This window comes from Pterocles gutturalis, unplaced genomic scaffold (genome assembly GCF_000699245.1).
Source record: "Pterocles gutturalis isolate BGI_N339 unplaced genomic scaffold, ASM69924v1 scaffold52471, whole genome shotgun sequence".
NCBI classification, from domain to species: domain Eukaryota; kingdom Metazoa; phylum Chordata; class Aves; order Pterocliformes; family Pteroclidae; genus Pterocles; species Pterocles gutturalis.
The window spans coordinates 869-24084 of record NW_010099784.1 but is presented as its reverse complement, the minus strand read 5'-3'; the positions used below and the strand labels follow the sequence as shown (position 1 = coordinate 24084).

Genomic DNA, 23216 nt, shown 5'->3' with positions numbered 1-23216 from the left:
GCGGTCGGGAGCCGATCAAGGTCCGAATTTCTGCTCCTGCAGCGCGATCAAGTCCTAGTGATAATAACGAGCTAAAATGAGCTTGCACGCGTAACTTGTAAATAGTAGAAATCTGTAAGTAGCCAGTGAACAGGAGGGGGTGGAACTTGCTGACAGGTTTGTCTCTAGTTGCTTTGCCCGGAAGCAGGGAGGTGTGTTCTGGGGGCTTTCTGCAGCGAGCACGGGTGGATAAACACCGCAAGCTGCCGTTTGTGAGATAAGCTTGAGGTCCGTGACCTACGTGCGGTAGCTGTGTTTGACAGCAGGTGAGCGCACTGAATGACCATCTCCCAGTTCTCTGTTCTTGGATCAGGATTGAAATTGTCTGTTCTCTGAAAAACAGCTAGTACATACAGGAGGAAATGTAAGCTCCTTTGAGTGCCCGTGGCTCATATTTGCATAAGTATTGTCTGGCTGCTACTGAAAACAGGTTTTTGAATCACCTGAATGAACTTGAAACTGAACAAAGTGTACTGAAGAAGAAAAGTCATGAAAATTCTGAGTTCCTTAGGTAGTATATTATACTACCATGGTTTTGATTTGTTTTGGACAGCTCCTCAAAATTAATGGAGAGTGTGTAATTAAGGTTTTCCTGCATCCATTCCATTAGTTACCACAATGAAATCTTGTGTTTTTATTGTACCTGGTTTAGGAGTATTTTATTGATCAGCTGAGGTCAGATGGAGTTGTTCATCTTCCTCGGCGTGTTACCAATGAAATTACAAATAATACTCGATATGAATTTTACACACAAGGAGGAGTCATCTTTGCAACAAGTCGAATCCTTGTAGTAGATTTCCTTACTGACAGAATTCCTGCAAACCTCATTACGGGTAAGAGTTTAATTAAATAAAGGTAAGACTGTTCTGTTTGAAAATACATAAAGCTTAATTCTGTATGAAGAGTTCTAGTGACCAGTATTAAGATTGAAGAATTATTCCTGTTCTTCCACAAAGACTGAGGTAAACGGAGCAAAGAGTTAGTTCGATTTTTTTTTTAATGGCTTTCTTTGCTCCAAACTTGTCTGCTTTATTTAATCATACAATTTGAAAACATCCACATTGTTTTTAGATAATGCATTTGTATGACTTTGATATCAGTAACTGGCTGGAGAACAAATCAGCAGTTAAACTATACCATTGGCATTGAAACATAAAATTCAGACTGGCTTTCCAAGGAGAATAGACTTGCACTTGGTGAAACAATGTCCAGGACACTCTCGGTGAATGGCCTGCGACTGCAACTGATTTTAGATGTCATGTTTTATCAGCCCTGCACACTTTTTTTTGGATTAACAGATTACTTCTGATTACTTTTCCCATCAAAAATTAGCAATATCTTACTAATCTTTGTCTTGACGCACCTTGGACGCTATATAAATAGCAGTATTATGAATTTATGCTGCTACTGTCGTAGTAAAGATTTTGGAGAATAGGTTGTGACCTTTTTTGTTGTTACATAGTTATACATGAAAGATACTATGACTATCTTTTTACTCTCATGTTCTTCTCCCATTCTCACTCAATCCCTGTTGGTTTTGTGTTCTTGTCGAAGGTGGAAAGCTGGTAAAATAGATATCTAAGAGCCAGGAATATAAGATTATTTTACTGTTATCTAAATGCTAACATCTTCTTAATGGATAAACATAACTGAATGTTGAACGCTTAGAAAAATGTAAGGTTTTGCTTCAGAAGCTGTATCCGCTTCCTTTTGGTGAATGTATGATAAGCTCTTATCTGTAAAACACTTTGAACAGTTTTATGCTATAGCCACAGGACACCAGATTTGTTAATTCTGATATTTCTAGGTTGAAAAAAAAAGTGAACAAATTTTCTGGACAATGTACTTTTATTTCTCTTCCTCCCCTTGATGTCTTCCTCTCTATCTTTTGCCATACCAAAGAAGAAAACACCAAAAAAAAGAGGAAAACCACACCTTTGGACTTTAAGTGTATGAAAAGAAGAAATACACTACAAAGATTTAAAAAATAGTCGTGTGCTCTAATGAGCAACCTTGTCTAGTGGAGGGTGTCCCTGACCACGGCAGGGGGATTGGAACTTGATGATCTTAAAGGTCCTTTCCAACCCAAACCATTCTATGATTCTATTCTATGACTATAGTTTTCGCATTGCCACTAGAGGTCAGTGTGACAGCAGCTTTGATAGACCTGTTGCTTCATTTAAAACTTGGGTAAGGTGGTTCTGTTGGAAACATGCCTTATCTGCACGTGAAATTGTATGACAAAACCAAGAAAAAGTTGTGATAGTGTTTCTTGAGGAGAAAAATGAGTAAAGTGTTCCAGGTATGACAAATGTTGTTTATAAAATCAATGTAGAATTACATGTGAATTAACATCTGATGGACTCATAAAGTCAGCTAAATTAAGATTAGAAAAAAAATTTCTGTTTTTGGCCAGATAGAAATTATGTACTTAATAGCATAGTAAAAATGATGCAAGTTGGTGTAGTAAACAGTGGAAAGTTGTTTCTACCAAGGCTTACAGAGCAGTATGAAGTCACTTACTCAGCAGAGAAATACTGACTCAAAAGTAGAAAGGTATTATAACAAACACATAGTCTTACTGGCCTGTTACAAATTCTGTGTTTCCTGTAATGTCAGGAGTCGTATCTTGACAAACTGGAAGATATTCAGAAATTAGTACAATCATGATTATGTCCTGAAAAAAGAAATGCTTCATAGGAGAGATGCAGGAATATCTAGATAGAAAATACCTTTTAGTGGATTATTCCATGACTTGATCCTGAGTGGCTAGCAGTTATATGGAAGTGTTTTTCTTACAGGTGCTTTTTCATTTACAAAGCAAAGGCATCTTAAATTCCATGGCTGTAATTGACAAGTGACAAGGCTGTAATTCCAGAACTTCTGTAACAAAATAACTCAAATATCACAATCTTGAACATATCAAACTTGCTTTGTTGTAATAGTGTGTTATGTCTTCCATTTGCTTTTGCTCCTTTTAAGAGGCTCAAGTTTTGCCTCAGGAGTAAAACTAAGCTAGTAAGTCCTGCCACTCAAGCACGAGACTTTTTTTTTTTTTGGTAAAGATGCATCATTAACCCAGTTCTGCTATTCTGGGATTCCATGGTACTGGAACCTGTACTGAAAACTGAGGAGTTCGTTGGTTTGAATGCCAGAAAGTTTGTTCAACCATCACTTGAGAAGACTTACATTCCTATTGTACTTTATTTAAGAAAAGAAATGTTAAGAGAATAAGGCAGTTTTGAAGAAAAATTATACAAAATTGGACCTTTCTTTACCTTTTTGTAACTTTAAAACCCTTTATTTTGCCAGGCATTTTGGTATACAAAGCACACAGAATCATTGAGTCCTGTCAGGAAGCATTTATCTTGCGACTTTATCGCCAGAAGAACAAGCAAGGCTTCATTAAAGCTTTTACAGATAATGCGGTTGCATTTAACACTGGCTTTTGCCATGTGGAAAGAGTTTGATGAGAAATCTTTTTGTCAGGAAACTTTATCTGTGGCCAAGGTAAGGGACTTTTTTACTTCACTGGAGAGTTAAACTTAAAGAAGGATGTTACAATGGGTTCCTAAGAAAATGAGGTGTATGGAGGTATTTGTTTCCATCTGTGATGAAACTCCATGAGTCTCTTTCTACGTGTTAGATTTTATTTTATAATCTTTTACATGTATGTTGTGTATGAAGAATATTTCTTGATGACTGATAGAAACCAAATTGCCAAGTTTGTGACATGCATTAAGTCTTTTGGGAGCAGAGCCACCAACGGAACTGGGCACTTTAGCTGATTACCCATTCGATGCTCTGGCCTTGGGCGCTTGCTCTGCCCTTTTGTTCCTTTAGTCCAGTCTAGAATGTGTTTCCATCTTAACATACTATTACTCTGCTTTGTAAACTCTTCTAACAGTCTTTCTTGCAGTATCACAAAGAAGTAGAAATGGACATAACTAGGATGGGAAAGGTTGAACAGAAGGTCTCTAAATTTTTTTCCTTGGCTTCTGAACCATGAGAAGACCTGGGGGTGCAGCATGCAGTAAGGGAGATGCCCATCGAGTTTCAGAGGTCAGCAGACATAGCGTTCTCTGAGCCTCATTCTGTTAGTAAAAGTCAGCCAGCAGCTCTGTACCTGTACAGCCAGACTGGTTGTAAGGGCAGTGTTCCAACAAGCACCTGCTGCTTACAATGAGAAGCTAGGAATGTCGCAGAACCTGGTGGTGGATCCGTGAGATTCCAAAGGATTTATGAACCCATTCCAGTTTCTCCCTTATGAGATTTTTTTTTTGTTTTATTTTAATATTTTTATATGTAATAATGATGTAGAATCTAGTGCAATAATTTTCCATAGATTGTTCACCAGCATTCACATGGCTAGAATCACTATAGTCAGAACCGTGGAATAGATTGTTTTCTGAGGCTGTCGTAAGGGTGCAGTATTCACATCAGTAGAAACTGATTTTATTTCGCAATTAACTTACCTGTTTACATTTAAAACCATTCTAATTGTAGTTTATACAAACTTCTGAATAATTGTAGGTCAAGCAGACCATCCATGTAAATCTTAATAAGCTGTTTTCCTCTTAGATTTCATGTAGCAGTGAACTCATTTTTAGAGAAGCATAAACCTGAAGTGGTGGAAATACATGTGTCAATGACCCCTGCTATGCTTGCTATCCAGACTTCAGTCCTGGACATTTTGAACGCATGTCTGAGAGAACTCAAACGTTATAATCCAGCTCTTGAAGTAGAAGATTTATCTTTAGAAAATGCTATTGGTAAATCTTTTGACAAGGTAACTATTTTGATTGTTTTGCTGTGTCTAACTTAAGCAATGTAGATCTTCAGACTGTCTGCCATGCAAACAAAAATATTATTTGTAAAACACATAACCAGCAGCCACTGAGCATTCTCCCATGGCGTGTTTGTTACTGGTACAAGGAGAGAAACTGTGTTAATCTGTAATGGTGCTGTTAACAGTTGCCAGTAGGGTTTTGGTGTATTGGTATTGTTGTACTTCCTTCATTTACAAAGTCCCTACGGTAAGAACATCCTGATTCATGGTTGGTATATTATTATTATTACTAGCAGTAGCATTATCATTATTATCACTATTATTATGATCATTGTTATAATAAAGATGTCTGCAATTTCAGCTGAAAATACTTAAGAGATAAGTATGCAGTTATTTCCACACACACCATCCCCTTTTTTCCTTTTGAATTTCCTGCTTGTATTTTTTGTTTTCTCTATTAGGAGAAGCACTGTATATAACACTTAATATGCATATGCATTGGTTGTATCTTTTAATTAGTATATATGTCATTAATTGTGTGTGCATTGTTAATTTTGGCAGATCTGCAATGTTTGGCATACATATGCTTTCTGTAGGGTAAAATCATAAATTTCAACCATCGTAGTGAAACATGGTTTTTTGTTACCTGTGATTTAATTTGATGTGAGACCTTCTGTACTTTAAATATTTGGAGTTTTTTTTTTCTTATGCTCTGTAGGTTGCATGTCTGTGTGGTGCTCATCTTATTTTGAAAATTAAATGACATTATGATGTTTTTTACTTTAACTAAGTAAAGGATACTAGATACTAAAGGCACAGGCCAGTACCAGTAAATAAGGGTGGGGTTTTTTTAATTTTACCAGTATTTTAGTATTATATGGAAAGAAAAAGATGTACTGAAAGCATTAAATGAAATGTATTTGCTAATTGGTGAAATGTTTTACATAAAGGTATCTATATTATGTTAACTTTGCAAAAGATTATTATGTATCAAAACAAAGACCTCATCATCACATCTCTAATTGTGAATGTTTAATAACTTTGTGAAACTAGTGGCATTCCCGGTAAAGGTAAAAAAAAGAGCATTCTTATCTTTGCTAGTATGCTATATATTTGCCATCCTGAACTTTCCAATTTATATTTCTAGACAATACGTCACTACTTAGATCCTCTCTGGCATCAACTTGGAGCTAAGACAAAATCTTTGGTCCAGGATTTGAAGATATTACGTACTTTGCTACTGTATCTAACTCAGTATGATTGTGTCACTTTCCTTAATCTTCTGGAGTCACTGAAAGCAAGTGAAAAAGCTTTTGGTGAGAATTCAGGTAAACACTGAATAACCACACAACTTAATGCATGAAACAGTGAAATGTTGGTATTTTTAATTAACATTCCCAAATATATGAAGGTATCTAATTAGGTTTTATATAACCAGCCATAAGGACGTAGGTTTTTATTGACAGATAATGCTTTCATCTTCCCACTGAACTGCTGTTACTTAACAGTGTGAGATTTGCATCACATTTCTGTTTTTTACTAAACTAGTAATAACATAGCAAGCAGGTAGCACAGGTATTCCAGATGACAGATCTGGGGTTTTTACTGGAAATGGTTGAAAAACATATGCCATGCAAATGTCAAACTACTGCTGCTTTCTTTTCCTCTTTAGGTTGGCTGTTTCTTGACTCCAGTACTTCAATGTTTGTGAATGCTCGAGCTAGAGTTTATCGCATTGCAGATGAGAAACTGAATCAGAAAGGCAAAGTCTCTGAAAAAAGTGATGTAAAGAAGGAAAATGGTACTGATCGTTCCTAATTTTAAGCTTGAGAGTGTCACACGATTTCAAACGCTCTGCATATTATTCCTTGTGCTGTGGTTCCCTACATGATTTTACACAGCTCGAGTCTCAATCTGTTAGCTGAGATAAGTTGAGACATAATCTTAGTTGAAAAAGCATATAATAAACAACATAAAACAGTCATGAAGAAGTAAGGGGGTCTTCTAAGCTTGCTCAGCTGATCATTGTGAGAGCTTTTGTGAAATTGTTCTTGAATTACATTGATATTTAGCCTGATGTTTTTTGTTTTACATGAACGGGTAGGAGGCTGCCATTGCTTTTATTAAAAAAAATATTCAGGAGTTTCAGAATTGAAGAATGAGTGAATATTTTAACTTTTTGTTTCACTAAAATGCTTATCCCCATTTTTAAGTGACTCTAAGAGTGCTCTCCAACCCCTATTAGAATAAGTTGCATATGTAGGCTGTTGAATATCGTTATTTGCCAACAACCATCACACTATTGACATCTAACCACTAATTTAAAGTTCTGAAGGATATTTTGGCTCTAAGAGCTGCTGTGTTCAATCTGACTTTGTTTCAGAACTGAAAAAGGAACTGGTTCTAGAAAGTAACCCAAAATGGGAAGCTTTGAGAGAAGTACTGAAAGAGATTGAAAATGAGAATAAGAACAGTGAAGACCTTGGTGGTCCAGGTGAGAGAATACTAAATGATATCAGTTTTCACAGTACAACTAGTTTTTACTTCTACTTGGCTTTTGAGAAAAGAAGCCTAATTCTTTACTGTAGTTTTATTAAAGATCTAATTTTAAATTTATTAATTTGTGGACTGAAGGAGTTTATGTATATAAACTATGCAGAACTAAATAGTTTTACATAAACTCCTGTGTAGCTCTTGTTCTAAAAGAGTAATGCTGTTGGTTATTATGCAATACTGTTTAGAAAAGAACCTGTATTATTACTAAAAAATATTTTAACTTACATTTCAGTATTGTACTGATACCTGAGTCTCAAAACCAATAAAACTAATAATGTGGGAATATATAATAATCAAGGTACCATTCACTCATTATTCAAGTTCAGGTTCAAAAAAAATAGGAGTTTTGTCTTATGCCTGTTCCATCTCACACATTCTTCTCATGCACCTAAAAATTTGCCTCTCCAGGAGATGCACGTAAATGGGGTAAAGAGTAGAGGCAAGTGTGTTTCTAACTAATTGCTTTGCTGCCTTTCCTATTTTAGGGCTTTTCATCCCCTTAAATTTCAACAAGTTTTATTTTAGGAAATAGTAAGGGTAAAAAAGTGCTCTTTTCTCTCACCCACAGTGTTCTGAATCTGGATAAGAACTAGCTCTCTCACCTGCTGCTGTAGGAGTTTATCTGAGTCAGCTTGTGGAGAATTGTTATTCAAGGCCCAAAAACGTCAATAATACTGTGTGAAACATGTATTTTTCAGACCCTCTAACACAGCTGACAAAGGCTGAAAATTAGAACAGTCTAAATTAAGTTCTCTCTTATTCCACAATTTAAAAGAAAAAAAAAAAAGCAGTTATAGCATGTAGTGAAACATACTTGGATATCTGCCCCATTTCAGATGGTCAAAGGAAAACCTCACTAATTTAGATGGTGTAAGAATAAGGAATGCTGAACTTCCATTAACCTTCTCTAATCTTGTTTGGTACAAAATGTTAACGCAATTCAGACTCCCTGAAAGTCCAGAGCAACTGTGACAACCAAATGTAAAGGCATTTTTGGCAGGCATGCTTCTCCGATCATTAAAACCAACTTGCTCAAGAGATGTCTTGTAGCTGGATAAGAAGTACAGCACAGCGGATTATAAACATGATATTGTTTCTTGACTGCAGGGCAAGTGCTTATTTGTGCCAGTGATGACCGAGCTTGTGCACAGCTCAGGGAGTATATTATTGCTGGAGCAGAAGATTTTTTAACAAGACTGTATAACAGAACCTTCGGAAAGGATGAAAAAGCTGAAGAAGTGTGGATTAAGGACAGAAAAGCTGTCAAATCCAAAGGAAATGCCAGACCAGACACGGGGCCTCAAGCCAAAAAAGCCAAACTCACAGCTTCCTCAAAACAAAATAAACACAAGAAGCAGCAAGACCGGACTATAATCCAAATGATGGGCAAAACTGAGGAGGAAAAGAGAGAGGAGTTAGTGGTGGAAGAAAACAAAGAATTAAGCAGTAGCCAAGAAAGCACTATTGAAGAGACTATGCCTGAAGACTTCTGTCTGAACTTACCCTCAGATTGTTACTACGGTATTTTCAAGAACCCGCTCACAATTATTCATCCATTGCAGGGTTGTGGTGATCCCTATGCACTCACTCGGGTACTGCATGAAGTAGAACCAAGATATGTTGTATTATATGATGCAGAACTAACTTTTGTTCGGCAGCTGGAAATCTACAAGGCAAGCAGGCCTGGGAAGCCTTTGAGGCAAGTTGACTTGGTCAGTCTAATTTTGGTCTTAAAGAAAAAACAAATGCACTTTCAGGAGTCAAGGCAGAACACGCATCTAGTGATTTTCTTTAGCTACCTTTTAATTCCTGTTTAGCTCTCTTCTTAATTTTAAACAAAAGTATAATGTCTGATTTAACCAAAAGATAATTTTGACTTCCCAGCAGGTATTTAGTCACCTAACAGAAACATACCTATGTACCTGAAAAAAATTTTAAAAAGTACATTCCGTCTTCTACAAGAGCTCTGCCTAGATGATCTTAGCACCAATAGATCCATTTTGAGGTGCTGTAGTCTCATTTTAAACTGTCTCTATAGGTATGATTTTTACACAGTAAGCTTCAGAGCTTTCCGTATTGTGTACATATACTTGATACACTTATAAATTGCAAAACTCAATTTTATGAATAGACGTTACAGCCTAATTAAAAATATAGAAAACTTAAAAGAAAACTTAAAATACTGTAAAGTTTTCCGTTCTTGCTCATTTATATGGCTGCCTGATGTAGCATTTCTTGAATGCAGTAAACTATAGTTACACTTGTAGCTCTCTGAAAATAATTTACAGCAGTTTCTTAACTCTTCGAATAAACATACTTTACTTACCACAGTTGAAACACAATTTATTGGCATATAAAATTACTACCTTTTGAATTATAATGCTTTATACTTTAATCATCTCCTGAGAATTATTTGCATTAATTTAACAGAGCAGTTATAATTTTCCAGTCAAATATTTGTATATATGCACTGTAACTGAAAATGAAAATCAGTTTGGCAGCATTTAATGTGTCTGTACCTGATATCCAGGTAAGGACTCTGTAATGCAGATAAAAATGACAGAACTCGCAAAGTATATTGCATAAGGAAAATCAGTGGGTTATTTGTACCATTTATTTTGAATTGCCTAATTGGCATGTGTTGTATCTACCTCCAGCATCACGTTCCCACACTTCAGAGCAGGAAAACGAGATGCAGTCATGCAAGTAGGGGTTAGGAGATGCACCATATGAAAAAAGTAATAGGAGTAAAATCCTATCAGTCTGTCAAAATATACCTGAATTAAACATATTGGAAAAAATGTCTGTGCTGAAAAGCTATAGGCAATTAATTCCTTAGGGTAATTATTAATTCTTATATGTTCCATATAAATCCCTATTTGTGGAATAAAACTTGTTGGTGTGATCATCTCTGTGAGATAAATGACACCTTGTTCTTTGTAGAACCTGTGATTTCCTTGTACAAATAGATCAGTTTAAAATCTTAGATGGTGTTTTCTCCTAACCCAGCATGACTGCAGATTTTTTAGTTTGTTACAGATATTCTACTGGGAAGATTTTAAAACCAGTAAGAAAGTAGCTTCTCCATTATAGTTGCTTTGTGTCTTTACTGAATGGCTGGCTGAATTCTGAGTCCGCTCTGGTTGAATCCCAGAATTCCAGTAAGCATATCTGCCACTGGGAAAAGAAGGAACCCTGTGTATAAGAATTTTTGCTGCTGATTTTGGAATATCTTTACAGAGCTATCATTACAGAAAAAGATAGTGTCTTTTCACTTGTCTTTTTTTAAGGCAAATACTAACTTGTCAGGCACGTACTGCTGCTAATGTTAAATATTTGTTGTGGGTGTTTTTAACTCAATGTGAAGTTTTCTGATCTCTTTTTTTTTCTATTCTCTTTTTTTTTTTTTTCCCTCCAAACCTACAGGGTTTATTTCCTCATATATGGGGGCTCAACAGAAGAACAGCGCTATCTCACAGCTCTGAGAAAAGAGAAGGAGGCCTTTGAAAAACTAATTCGGTAATAAAATTAGTTTACTACCTTTATTATTAATGTTTCATATGATTCCCTTAGATGCTTACATTTTAAATAGAGTGCAGTTCTTAACTGTGTGAAGGCTTTAAATAAGCTTTTAATTCAGTTACTTTTCAAATGTAGAGAATTTTCCCACTGAGAATCAATGACAAGTCAAAACATTATTTTTCAAAGCACCTGATATTTTATTCCTTAATTTTAGGGTTTTTAATATTAAATTTCAAAGGCTAAACAGCACCACTTGTATTTTTTCCCTAATTGTCTATGAATTTCGTTTCTGTAAATGTGGTTTTTGTCTGCAGGTAGCATTTCTTGTAAGGTATTTCTAAGGCTTAAAATGACTTAAGTCATTTTCGGGAACAAAACACTTGTTTTCTTAGACTGCATAAGGCATTATTTTTGCTGACAGTGTCTTCTCACCAGGTTATACTGCTATTACTAGTCATTAGTTCCTTTGTTTCATATGCCCTTAGAAGTTCTAAAAATAAAAAAGTCAGATGCTAGAAAGTGCTAACAATTGAAAATAAAAATATAGCATCTAGCCCAGCAATCTGGAAAACCTAGTCAATTGCATTCTTGATCAGGTTTGCAATTAGTATTAAACTATATATAATTTTACATCTGACTGAAGGGTATTTAAGTATTTTGATCTATTTTTTCTCATACAATTGCAGTATAGTGTTTCTTTGTTTGTGGTTCCTTAGAGAGAAGGCCAGCATGGTTATTCCTGAAGAAAGAGAAGGAAGAGATGAAACAAACTTAGACCTAATAAGAGATGCTAAACCTGCCTCTTTTTCTACTGACACACGCAAAGCAGGTGAGCAGTTCCTGAAGGCGGGCTCACGGCTCTAAGCTTTGAAAAAGACCTGTAACTATTGCGTTTAAATTCTGTTCAAAGCGTCTGGGTCACAGACACCTTGCACGTTGACACTGCAGTCCTGATGGTAAAGAGACATTATCTCCCTTACTCTGTCTGTGCGATGACAATGAATTATGTTTTTATTTGAAAAGAAAATACAGATTAATGAAGTATTTTAACATTAAGACAGATACCATTTGGATTGTTTCTGGGCAGCTTGTTGGTTATGAGGTTGTCTAGTATTGCTTGTAGTGAGGTCAAGAGAATTAAAACTGAATTCTACAGATGCTCAAGGACAACACTGCCTTTGACTTAGTAAATGTTGGGGACTTCTTTTGGTCTTGGCAAAACAGATTGCCTGGGTAAATAACTGCAGAATGTGTTGTTTGTTTACTTTCCTTTCAATAATACATCTTTTTTCTTTTGTTGCAGTTCTAACCACATTTTTGTTCCTTTCCTTTGGCATGTATACTCTGACTTCATCTTTACAGCTCTGTCCCTATTTTTCTTTGCTGTCATTTTTGTAACCCTGCTCTCCTTCACCATATGCTCTCTAATCTTGGCTATTATGTCTTTTGTGGCCTGATGCTGCAGTCTCTTCATGTGTCCCTCTACAGATCTATAAGAGGCTAAAATATAACTCCTGCAGTAAAGTGCCATATTTCTGTGGGAAACATGGAAATAAAAAGGATCAGCTTTGTTATCTTGTTTTGTGGGCAGCTTGTGAAGATTTTCCTGATGCATTTAAATAATTTTCATCTACAGTTTAACATATTTCACTGTCACATATACAAAGTTTATACCAGGTAGCGCGATAGTTCCATTAAACTGCAGAGCATACCCCATAAACTACAGTACATAATTTGGCAACGGATTTTTGTATGTAACAGTGAAAAATTAAAGTCTGGATTAACTATACTGCTGCATTAGTGAAGATCTGTGAAATGTGAAGTCTACCCTTTACAGCATCATTGGCAGCACACAGGAAACTGTACAGCCAGAGTCGGGGTCATAAGGATTAGGTTAACTGTGTTTATGTTGCTCTTTAGGTGGACAGGAACAGAAGAGTGTTCAGCAAACTGTCATAGTGGATATGCGGGAATTTCGCAGTGAGCTTCCATCACTGATTCATCGTCGTGGCATTGACATTGAGCCTGTCACTTTGGAAGTTGGAGATTATATTTTAACTCCTGATATCTGTGTAGAGCGGAAAAGTATCAGTGATCTGATTGGTTCCTTAAATAATGGAAGACTGTATACACAATGCATTTCTATGTCCCGTTACTATAAGCGACCAATCCTTCTGATTGAATTTGATCCTAACAAACCTTTCTCCTTGATTCCACGAGGCTCTCTACACCAGGAAATTTCCAGTAATGATATTACTTCTAAACTAACCCTTCTTACACTCCATTTCCCAAAGCTACGTATCCTGTGGTGTCCCTCTCCCCATGCTACTGCTGAACTGTTTGAAGAGCTAAAACAAAACCATCCCCAACCTGATGCAGAAACGGCAATGGCTGTCACAGCAGATTCTGAAATCCTTCCTGAATCGGACAAGTATAACCCTGGTCCTCAGGACTTTCTATTAAAAATGCCAGGTATTAATGCAAAAAACTGCCGTGCCTTAATGAACCACGTTAAAAGCATTGCAGAGCTAGTGACACTGTCAAAGGACGAACTCTCCAAGATTTTGGGTAATGCTGCCAATGCCACGCAACTCTTTGACTTTATTCATCTGACCTATGAAGAGGCAATATCTAAAGGAAAAAGTAAAAGATGACTAATGAGATTGTTCGATGTACAGCATAGATAAGCTTTTCTTGCACAGTACTTTGCCAAAGTACATGAAGTATTTAAATAAATGCCCTCTAAGATAACCAGCTCTTTCTTGCTAATGCTGTTCCATCAGTTTTAACATTTGAGTTTATTACTGGAGGAATTTAAAAAACAATAGACAAATAGAAATTATTTTTATTTTTTCTACAGCACTTTAACCAATTCTATAATATCACTGAATGACCTAAGTTCTTCACCAAGTCCATAAGAATTACATGCTAAGACTAATTGATAAAAGTGTCTCCTTTTGAAAGCTATGATGTCTTGTTAAAGCTAAAAATGTACTGTGTTTTGATTAATATGCGTGACCTGCTGCGTGTTATATCACTTTGTTTTTGCCATTTTTATTAACATCTTACTCTCTGGAAACTGCCAATTTTGTGATGGAGCTATTTGAAACACATGGTGGTCTTTTGTCAGGAGTTTGTTTAGGACATACTTGGACTCAGTCATGAATTTTAGATCATTGTAAGCCTTTGTCACAGAAAACTATAATTCTTTGTCACAGTAAACTATAATTGTGTTGTATGTTCTACATTATATTTGCTTACTTTACTAGAAGTTACACTTTCTTTTTTGACATTCCAAAGTCAGTACAGCTCTGTCTTGCTAGATCTTGTAAAGTGCATTCCTTTGGTCTAGACTGGATGGGGATTCTGTGGTGCTACAATACAACTTAATTCTCAGCGTGCCTTATTTTTTTAATTAAGATGCTTTATTTTTTTAATTGGTTTTGGTAGCTCTGTCACCTTATTCACTTCAAAATGAAAAATCTAGGTATACCATTGGGACAATTCTTTTATACCACAGCATATTTCCTCTCATAAAATGCAATAGTTTTCTAAGTAAGGTTTTCCAAAAGCATTGACAGTTCTTCCACTATGGTCTTCTTTCTGTGTCCTATTGCACTTGCATTTTAATGTCTTTAATTAGACCATCTGTCAATAAATTCAGTAAAGCTATTGTCACCTGGAAGATAAAACTTTTAGTATTCTGTGTAGCATACAACTGGGAAAAATTATTCTTGTTTTGATAGTTTGTGAATGTGTATATTGTTAAAAGCGTATATTCTGCACTGAACTTTGATCCGACAACTGTGTAACAAACTGCCATTGCCAGAAGGGTTGGTCCAGTGTCCTTACACACTAATGTATTTACATTAGCTAATTACAAAGTCTTTATCTATAATTACTTGCACATACATATTTACATGATTCTAATGCTAACAGATCAATCTAATCTCCATCATTACAGGAGAAAGTATTGATTTTTCTGTATTTAGGTTCAGTAAAAACTGTACTGTGCACTTTCAGGTTTAATGTTTGCTGTGCATTTTAAATGTGAATTATGAATTCATTAACTTAAGAGCCTACGACTGAGCTGTGACAGATTTTCAAAGTGAATATTTTTCTGCAGATGCAGATCTCTTTATAAGTCTTTCCATGAGAGTTTTGCTTATTCAGAGCAAGAAGCTCAGAAATGTTCAGGGTTGAGAATGCCTGGAAAGTGGTGCTAAGAGAACTGAAAATCAGAGTAAGAACATAACTGTCCTGAATGCATGGCCTATAGAGCCTGGTTCAGAAAAGGAGAGCTGAACAGCCTTTGAAAACATGTACTGTTTGTGCATTTGCATCATTAAGGTGTTCTATGAACTGTGGGCTTGGTTGGTGGCTTTTTTTTCCAGAGGTACTGCATCTCTGCTTTGTCAGTGTTTTGGTTATTTTTCTTAGATCTGAATAAGGTGCAAATGAAGAGTATATGAAGAGGTTATGACATTGTAGCTTTGTGTTATACGCTAGATCAAAGTCACATAATGCAATTAAATGATTAATATTTGCTAAATATTTAAATTGTCTTTTGTTTCTATATGTGGAAGTTTTGTAATTTTGGGGGTTTTTTTGTCTAATGCAGGATTTGTTTTTTCTTTAAAATAACCACAAGTAGCATTGTTTTATGTTATTATTGCTGATTTGTGTTTTAGCATTTTACTGTATTAGGTTAGTTTGCAAGTCCAGGTGTGTCTTTCTGGGAGAGTAGGTACAAATTGTGAACAAAGATGGAAGAGGTCTTGGGTAAATGTTTGAGTAAATGATGAAAATCCGTAGGATGCATTCCCTGGCCTTATGGTGTTCTTTAGGTTGCTTTCATCAACAGTAATGAAATTTTATACATCTTCTTGTCATTACTTGATGTTTTAAGTTTATGCTTTTTTATTATTAGAAAAAAAGCCAAACAAAACAAACTACCTTCAGTTTAAGAGTGTCTTAGATTCTTTCCTACCCCCAAACCAAGGCTAGACATTTCAAGGTCACTGAAAATGTGAAACCAGTGGGGTTTATATGCCATTGGGAACTCAAGTCAGCAAGTTGCTTGTTCCTGCAGTTTGTCCTAGGCTTTGATTACACAAGGTTTCTTCTAGAATAACAATAAAACCAAAATTTCTTAGGAACAAATGCCATCTTATATTAGCAAATTAATTTCATGCAAGAGAGATTATAGTGTAGTCCATATGTTTAAGTTATCTGGATACTGTTGGTGCTAGTGGTGACACCTGCAGTTTCTAGGTATAATGGAAAAGGACATATTTTGGTTGCCATGTTGTCTGTGAACAGTCCCCTAACCAAAACGAACTTTACCTTCAAAATTACTTTTTCTTCATGAACATGTATAGTAGAGCTTTTCTAGTACCAGCTGTATTGATCACTTTCAAATTTATGCTTCCAGAACTTCAATGTAAACCAGCTGATGAGAAATCCATACCACATATAAAATATGCTAAAAGACTGTAAAAGAACAGTGACTCTTTTAAAAAGTACAAAAGTGTAAATGTGAGGATTTTTGTGATTGTGAGGCTTTCTCATTTGCAGAGTGATAGTACAACCACAAATAATTTTAAAAATAAAAACTTTTGTATCTAAAGCTTTCTGTAGTCATCAAGAATTCCAGTTCTATGACTGTAGAATAGAATCCAAAAGCAAACATCTGCCAAAAATTATTTAAATGAATACATTATTTATATGCCAAACAGCATAAAGAAATGTAACTGAGGGTCGCTAAAGAAACTTGTCATGTGTGGGCTTATCAACTGACAATTTTTATTTCAGGCTCCATAGGCTGGGTCCTAGCAGGGTTTACAATCCTTCTCTAAGGGCTACTTTAGGATAAAGTTCTCCTCAGCTCTTACTCAAAGATAGCCTACATTCATTTAATATTCAGTTGATCAGTTTTCTACAAGATGTGGTTTTAAGAAATGCAAATAGGGTTATAAACCAAAAAGTTCGGAAACTATTGCTCCAGGATTTTGTAACAGTTTGTAACTTACTTTGCGTGTTCACTCCTTCTTGACATAATAGCAAGAATTTTGGATATTTGCAGAATTAACTCAAACTAAGCATAAACACCCTTTTATGTTTTTCATATGAAGTCCTCAATATCTACTTAACTGTGAGATACGTTCTTGCATTGAAAATACACTCACTGGCAATATATGAACTATTTTTTCTTAATTTGCAATTGCATACACTTTTCTCCCAAGGTTTTCAATTTTTTTCTGTAGTCATCTTTTCCAAAACTTCCTCTCTTCAATAATATTCCTAATACCCTGTTCCACAGTTGGCTAGCAACCTAGTTAAGAATAAGAGAATAAGACATAACTGATATTTATCAATAACATTTTAACAATTTAACAATTTTGCCTGTTTATTTTTAAATCAAGATTCAAATTCTAAAAATGCATGACTCTGAAAGGTTGCAAGATTCATGTGGTACAGAATGATGGCAAAGACTCAAGTATTTGGTAATCAAAAGAGTAGCTTTAAGCCTTCCTGCCCTCCCGCCAGCCACTAAAAGTGGATCAGAGAGAGTCACAGTTTAATTTGACCCAGAATGTAGTTGAGAGATAATTCAGAGCTCCTGTCTTCTCTTTGGCTTCAATTAATGAAACACTGACACTTGAAATTGTTCATTTCTTAGCTTTAGCTTCTCTTAAGAGTCTTTAATGAAATCAGTATCATAATGACTGAAAAAAATTTTGCTTTTTCCCCCACTAACTCGATGCAGCTAACATATATATATAAGAAGGCTCAGAAAAACTGTTACTAAATAAGAAGGAACTAAGAGGCTCCTGCAGAAAACAAACTGTTTAGCACTGTTATCTTCCCTTGTATTTTATTCTTGAAATCAGCCAGTAGGTTCTGGGGAAAAAAAATGTACTCCATTGTAAAAGGCCAGAGAGAGAGAGAATGTACATGACTGACTAAATGTTTTTATAAGGTTGTACAAGGAAAGATTCAAGTGTTTCAAAACTTCAGGGCCATTTTTTGAGTACAAAATGTTAAGAGTTCATCTCCTAGACTTTTCAATACAAATAGGCTGCCTGGTTTTTTACTGGAGTTTTGATCTGTATTTTACAAGCTTCTCTGCAATAAAATAAAAGGAAGAAATATTCTCAGCCACACAGTCTTGAAAACAGGGAAGAAATGTTCAGTAGCTTTGCTAGCTGATACTTAGCTAAGAGATTAATTCTTTAGTCTTACTGAATTTAGGAAGGGTAACCAGGGCTACTACACTGCTATGGTGATTTGTTGTCTAAACAGATGTTGCTGCAATATATCAAAATGGGCCTGCATATGTACTAATTTTAGTGTGATTTTTTAGAGCAATAGATTAAAAAAAAATATTATTATTAAATAGATACTGTTTTCTTAGTTTGCATTTTACCCTAGTTCTTTTTCTATGAGCTTCCCTCTGTAAATAAAAACAGATTTCATTTCTAGGGTCCTCTGTCACTCAGGATCACTTCTTTTTTCCTTGAACTTTATTATCTACTATCAAAGAGCAATAAACCGTAGTTATTAAACAACTGACATTGTTTCCAGACTGGAATTATTATTCAGCAATGTTCTTGAGCTCCCAGCTTCTTCCTCAACTCTCAGAATGGCACTTACACCATTCTCATTTTTATTCTTTCTTTCTGTTTATGAAAACACAGTGGTCAGGTGCCAAAAAAAGGTTTGCAACTGATTTGCCTTTTTTCATGGCTACCCTTCTCATATGAGTTTGTTCAGCAGATCACAATAAATAGTCTTTTTATGGAGATCCAAAGTAAAACCACACAGAAGTCTCTTTCTGTTCATGAGATGGTAAGGTTTGCCATGAACTAGGTCCAAAGAAGACTAAACACAATTTCAGAAACTATTAAGCTAGCAACCACAGCTGGGACTACTGATGAAAGGATTTTAGGCAAGGGCCTTACAGGAGGATTTTCAAGAATGCCAGAGAGTACATTTATCATTTTTGAGGTAGAATTTTCAAAATAATTACTGAATCTATCACATATGTACTATAAATTTGTAAAATTTTAATTTTAAAATCACCATTCCCCCCGTTCCAGCTTCTCTTTGATAACTACAGTTCAACTGAATTCAAATTCCATCAACCCTACTGCAGAAAGCTCACAAGTATACACTGGAATGTTGCATAATTGGATTAGCAAGAAGAGAAACAAATTCTCATCTGTAGATTCAGTGAAGTAGTTCTGGTTTATCTCTCTTTAGTGACTCCTACCTACCGTTCACAGAAACATACCAACGTTCAAATTTCAAACACATAGAAAAAGATCTCCCCAGTGATTCACAGCCCAGGAGATTGCCCGGCAACATGGGCACATAATGCCTGAACTTAGCCATGCTGCATTGCAGCCCCCGTAACAATGGGCAGCATAGCTCTAATCTGGGTTATTTGCACAGAGCTACTCGGTTCCCATTAGTGTATGCAGTGGGACATGCACATCGTCATCCACCTTCTGAACACCCTCTTGGGTGAATGGAATGTCACAGGGCTCGAGGGCACCAGGAATGTCCCACTGCAGTGGAGGTCTCTATATCCTACACCCACAACACCCTTCAACACTGACTTGAGTAACATCTTACAGTCTCTTTGTAACTTTTTTCTCATTATGCTGTCTTTGCGTTATTCTCAGATTCTCCATTCAACTTTAATCTTTCTTCTATTTTTCCTCTGGAATTTTCTAATTTATTTCTTTTTTTGCTTCTCTTACCCTAAGAATGTCTGCCTGTGTTCTTGTCCATTTGTTTGCCTTCAGGAGTGCTGCTTGAATATTGCTGTGGTTTGTGATGTCTATTGAGCACAACTAACATCGAGTTCTTTGCAAGACCGGCTGCACTGGAGCCCTGTTCAGTACTTAATATCCAGGGACTTATATAAAAAATGTATTGTACTTCATTTTCATTTTGGTCTCAGACTTGAGGCACTTCACACTTGGAAAACTGACACGTAGAGAAAACACAGAGCAGCAGATTGGCAGTTCTTGCAACATGTAATTTTTGGTTCTGTCTTGGATTTTTTTTTTTAAACAGAGTAAAACCAGGTCAAATATAGTTACAATAAAATTATAATCAGTTGATTTTATAAATTATTGCCAGCCTTGTAAATCTTTCAAAGCATTTTTTTACGTACAACAAAATTCTTGGAATCTTATGCATAAATAGAAGAAGTTGCAAACTCCTGTGGCATTTCTGTCTCATGGCCCTTTTATCACATTGCTGTAATACAATTGTCAAGTTTTCGGAGCGGGCAAAGACTCACATTTCATGCATAATCATTTTTATTAGAACTTGGGAGATCTGTAACAGCAAAAATATTAATGCCATGTCTCTTACTTTAGTCCAAATTTTCTTTAACAAAATCCCCCTATGTAGCTGTCCCATTGTCAAAAGACACTTTGTTGCTGCTTCATCTTTAAAATCTGTGAATGTTAAGTGTTGGAAAGAACTATAGTCTTTAAAAATCAACATGTATTTGTGTTAAACTATTCCATGATGCCAACTGCTGAAGTCTATGTAATCCACTTGTTTCATGTGTTACAGATGCATGCTGAAGTGTATCAATCTGTTTTTTCTGTAACTTACAAAATGCCATCCTGAATTATAAAGCTTGCGGTCTGCAAGCACTGTTATGACCACTAGTTGCCGATGACAGACACTCCTAACACAGAGATGGGCAGCATGTAAATATTCAGATCACCTTCAGCTATACCACAAAGAATTAATATTATTACACAGATAGAGGAATTTTAACTGATATGCACCAGGAATCTCTGACTTCCCCTCATTCATTATCAACTTTGGTGACAACATGTAACATTACACATGCAGCTGCACATGCACATACACACCGAGTATCTGCTGTGTTGGGTAATATGAGCCTGCACATCTTCAGTGTCCGTGTCTCTGAAAATGACCCTGAAAAAGTAAGCTAAGCCCATCCCTGCTTCTATATATAAAACTGTTTGTTTAATTGGTGGACTGCACCAAGAATAAATAATGAGGTAATTCTGAAGATCATTCCCAGAACAGTCAGCTAGGATTGTTTCTGGAAGTCAGAGCTATCTCCTCTCCTTTGGTTTTTTTTAAATGGTTTCATTGTCCAAAGGTGAACCGCTTCTTACCTAAATGCAATTTTAGGAACAGTACAATATTTCAAGAATGAAGCATTCTGCACGTAAGTGAGGTTTTGGAGTGTTTGTTTACTGAACGTAAAAATTCTTAAAAGTTCAAACCCTAAAACTGGATCAAGGACTCTAACCAGATTGGAGATGAAGTTGCATCCAAAAAAAGAAAATAATAAAAGTTTTCAAGTACTCTCAGTCCATTAGGCAAGACTACCACCAGATTTTTTCCGAGGTATTATACAGATCTTATTTACATCGAATAACAACAGTTTAAACTAGGAACTTAACTACAAATTTTATATTGGAAAAAAGATTTTAAAGAGACTTAAACAGGTACAGTAATTCCTTTTTCAACTTTTTTAACTCTTTAGCTGTAACAGGTTATAAAGTCTTGATAATAGTAAAGAAACTTCCCTTCTGTTTTTGCTCCTATTATATTTTGCTTTGTTTCTTCTCATGTATCAGAAGTATACATGGCTCCTCTATGTCTTGGTCTTTGCATTAACAAAGAGATGAGGTGAAAAGTAGCATACAAAGTTCAGAGTTAGGTACGGTAATGGGGTAGGCTTGCTCACAGGCTTGCTGGTCATTTCTTACATTAATACAATAATTGTCTTTTTTAATGACTATGGACATAAGTGGAACTCATGTAACTTGATCTGTTGTGGTTGAAAGAATACAACCTGTAGTCAAACACCAGAGAGGCCCTATGAGGAGAGTACTGTGCCCGTGTGCTAGACTATCATATTAAGAGCTTAATTCTGTCATGCACTTGGTGGTGTGTTTATTTTATCACACAAATAGGGAGCCAGAAAAACTAAAGGCAAAGGGATATACCCAAACTGACAAAGCAAGTCTACGGTGAAGTGCGAAAATGAAACTAGCCACTGTTTATACCTTTAAAGTCTTATCTTTCATATCCTTCCATATGCTTTTTCACTTCTGAGATGCTGTTATTTATTACCAGTTTAAGGTGAAAACCTTAAGTTCAGTGTCTAGTGGTACTCCGAGTAGCATACACTGAAGTTTCTCTTGGTTCCTGAGACCGATGCCCTGATTCACCCTAAGCCAGTCTCAGCCACCTCCAGCAACATTCTGCCACCTCCAGCATAGCTTTGGGACCCACTCTGACACCTATCCTATGGCGCTAACTCACCAGTAACACCTTTCTAGAAGCCAGTTTCATCTTACCTTCTGGATTGTCTCTAACTGCCCTGTAGAGAGGAAAGCTAAGGATTAAGTGGTGGCATGGAGTCAAGAACTGAGAAGTTACCGTTTTGCTGATAGACTTTTTCAGTTCAAGTTCTTGTTCAAAGAGTGAGTTTCAAATACGACAGAGAAATTCAGCCTGGAAGGCTCAGACCTAGAAAATCTGTATTTCTAAGCAACTGTAATTAGCTTGACCCTTATTGTTAGGGTTACACTGCTTAAACCAGCAGATTCCAAAATAGGATCAGGGTGATATCAGTTATCATCTGTTTTTATTTATCTAAAAGACTCATGTGGACTTAATTTACTATTGTGTGGTAAGAAATAATGAAAAAGTAGAAAGGATTATGAACACATGTTTGGCCTAGAGAGGCAGAGAGAATGCAGCCATAACTTCAATTTTGAAATGTCTTATTTCATCATAAGCTTAACTTTCAAAGATGACTTGGGGAATTTGGTACATAATGCCTCAGTTTCAACTAATTGCATCATAACTGAACATCCAAACCTTTAATTTGGAAGCTCAAGTTAGCAGCTGTATGATGGCATTTTTTTTTCAAATGTGTGTAGATGGAGGATCTAGGCATCTTGTAGGTATTGTATAAAATAGATTGAAATAGAAATGAGAACTCTAATCAACTTTAGCCAAGGAAGATGGGAAACTGGGGGGAAGAAACAGTTATGCAACCCAGGAAAGAGGAGAAAGGAGAGAGTGTTTTCAGCAGAGGAGACCCGTGTCCTATCCCCTTCCTACCTTAACACTTTTGCTTTACCTCTTTGCATTTGAGAATACGTAAAAATCTACGTTTATTGCACTAGTTATCTATTATTTAACTATTTAGCAGTTCTTAGAATGTACCTTTTTAGGAGTCAAAAGTCTTTCTTCAAATGCAGACAAATACCCTGTACACCAGATTATT

The 23216-nt window shown here is 35.9% G+C and overlaps 1 protein-coding gene across 1 annotated transcript; it reads left to right on the top strand.

Annotated features, from left to right (window-relative positions):
• Nucleotides 1–691: 691 nt before the first annotated feature.
• Nucleotides 692–13560, top strand: ERCC4 (excision repair cross-complementation group 4; the record flags this gene model as incomplete). The annotated part of the gene is given in 11 exon segments (XM_010077141.1): nucleotides 692–872; nucleotides 3352–3506; nucleotides 3509–3549; nucleotides 4621–4828; nucleotides 5976–6156; nucleotides 6501–6629; nucleotides 7212–7322; nucleotides 8492–9083; nucleotides 10811–10903; nucleotides 11623–11735; nucleotides 12827–13560. Coding segments are annotated over 11 exon segments (2538 nt in total), but the record flags the coding sequence as incomplete, so codon positions are not given.
• Between the last annotated feature and the right edge of the window lie 9656 nt (nucleotides 13561–23216).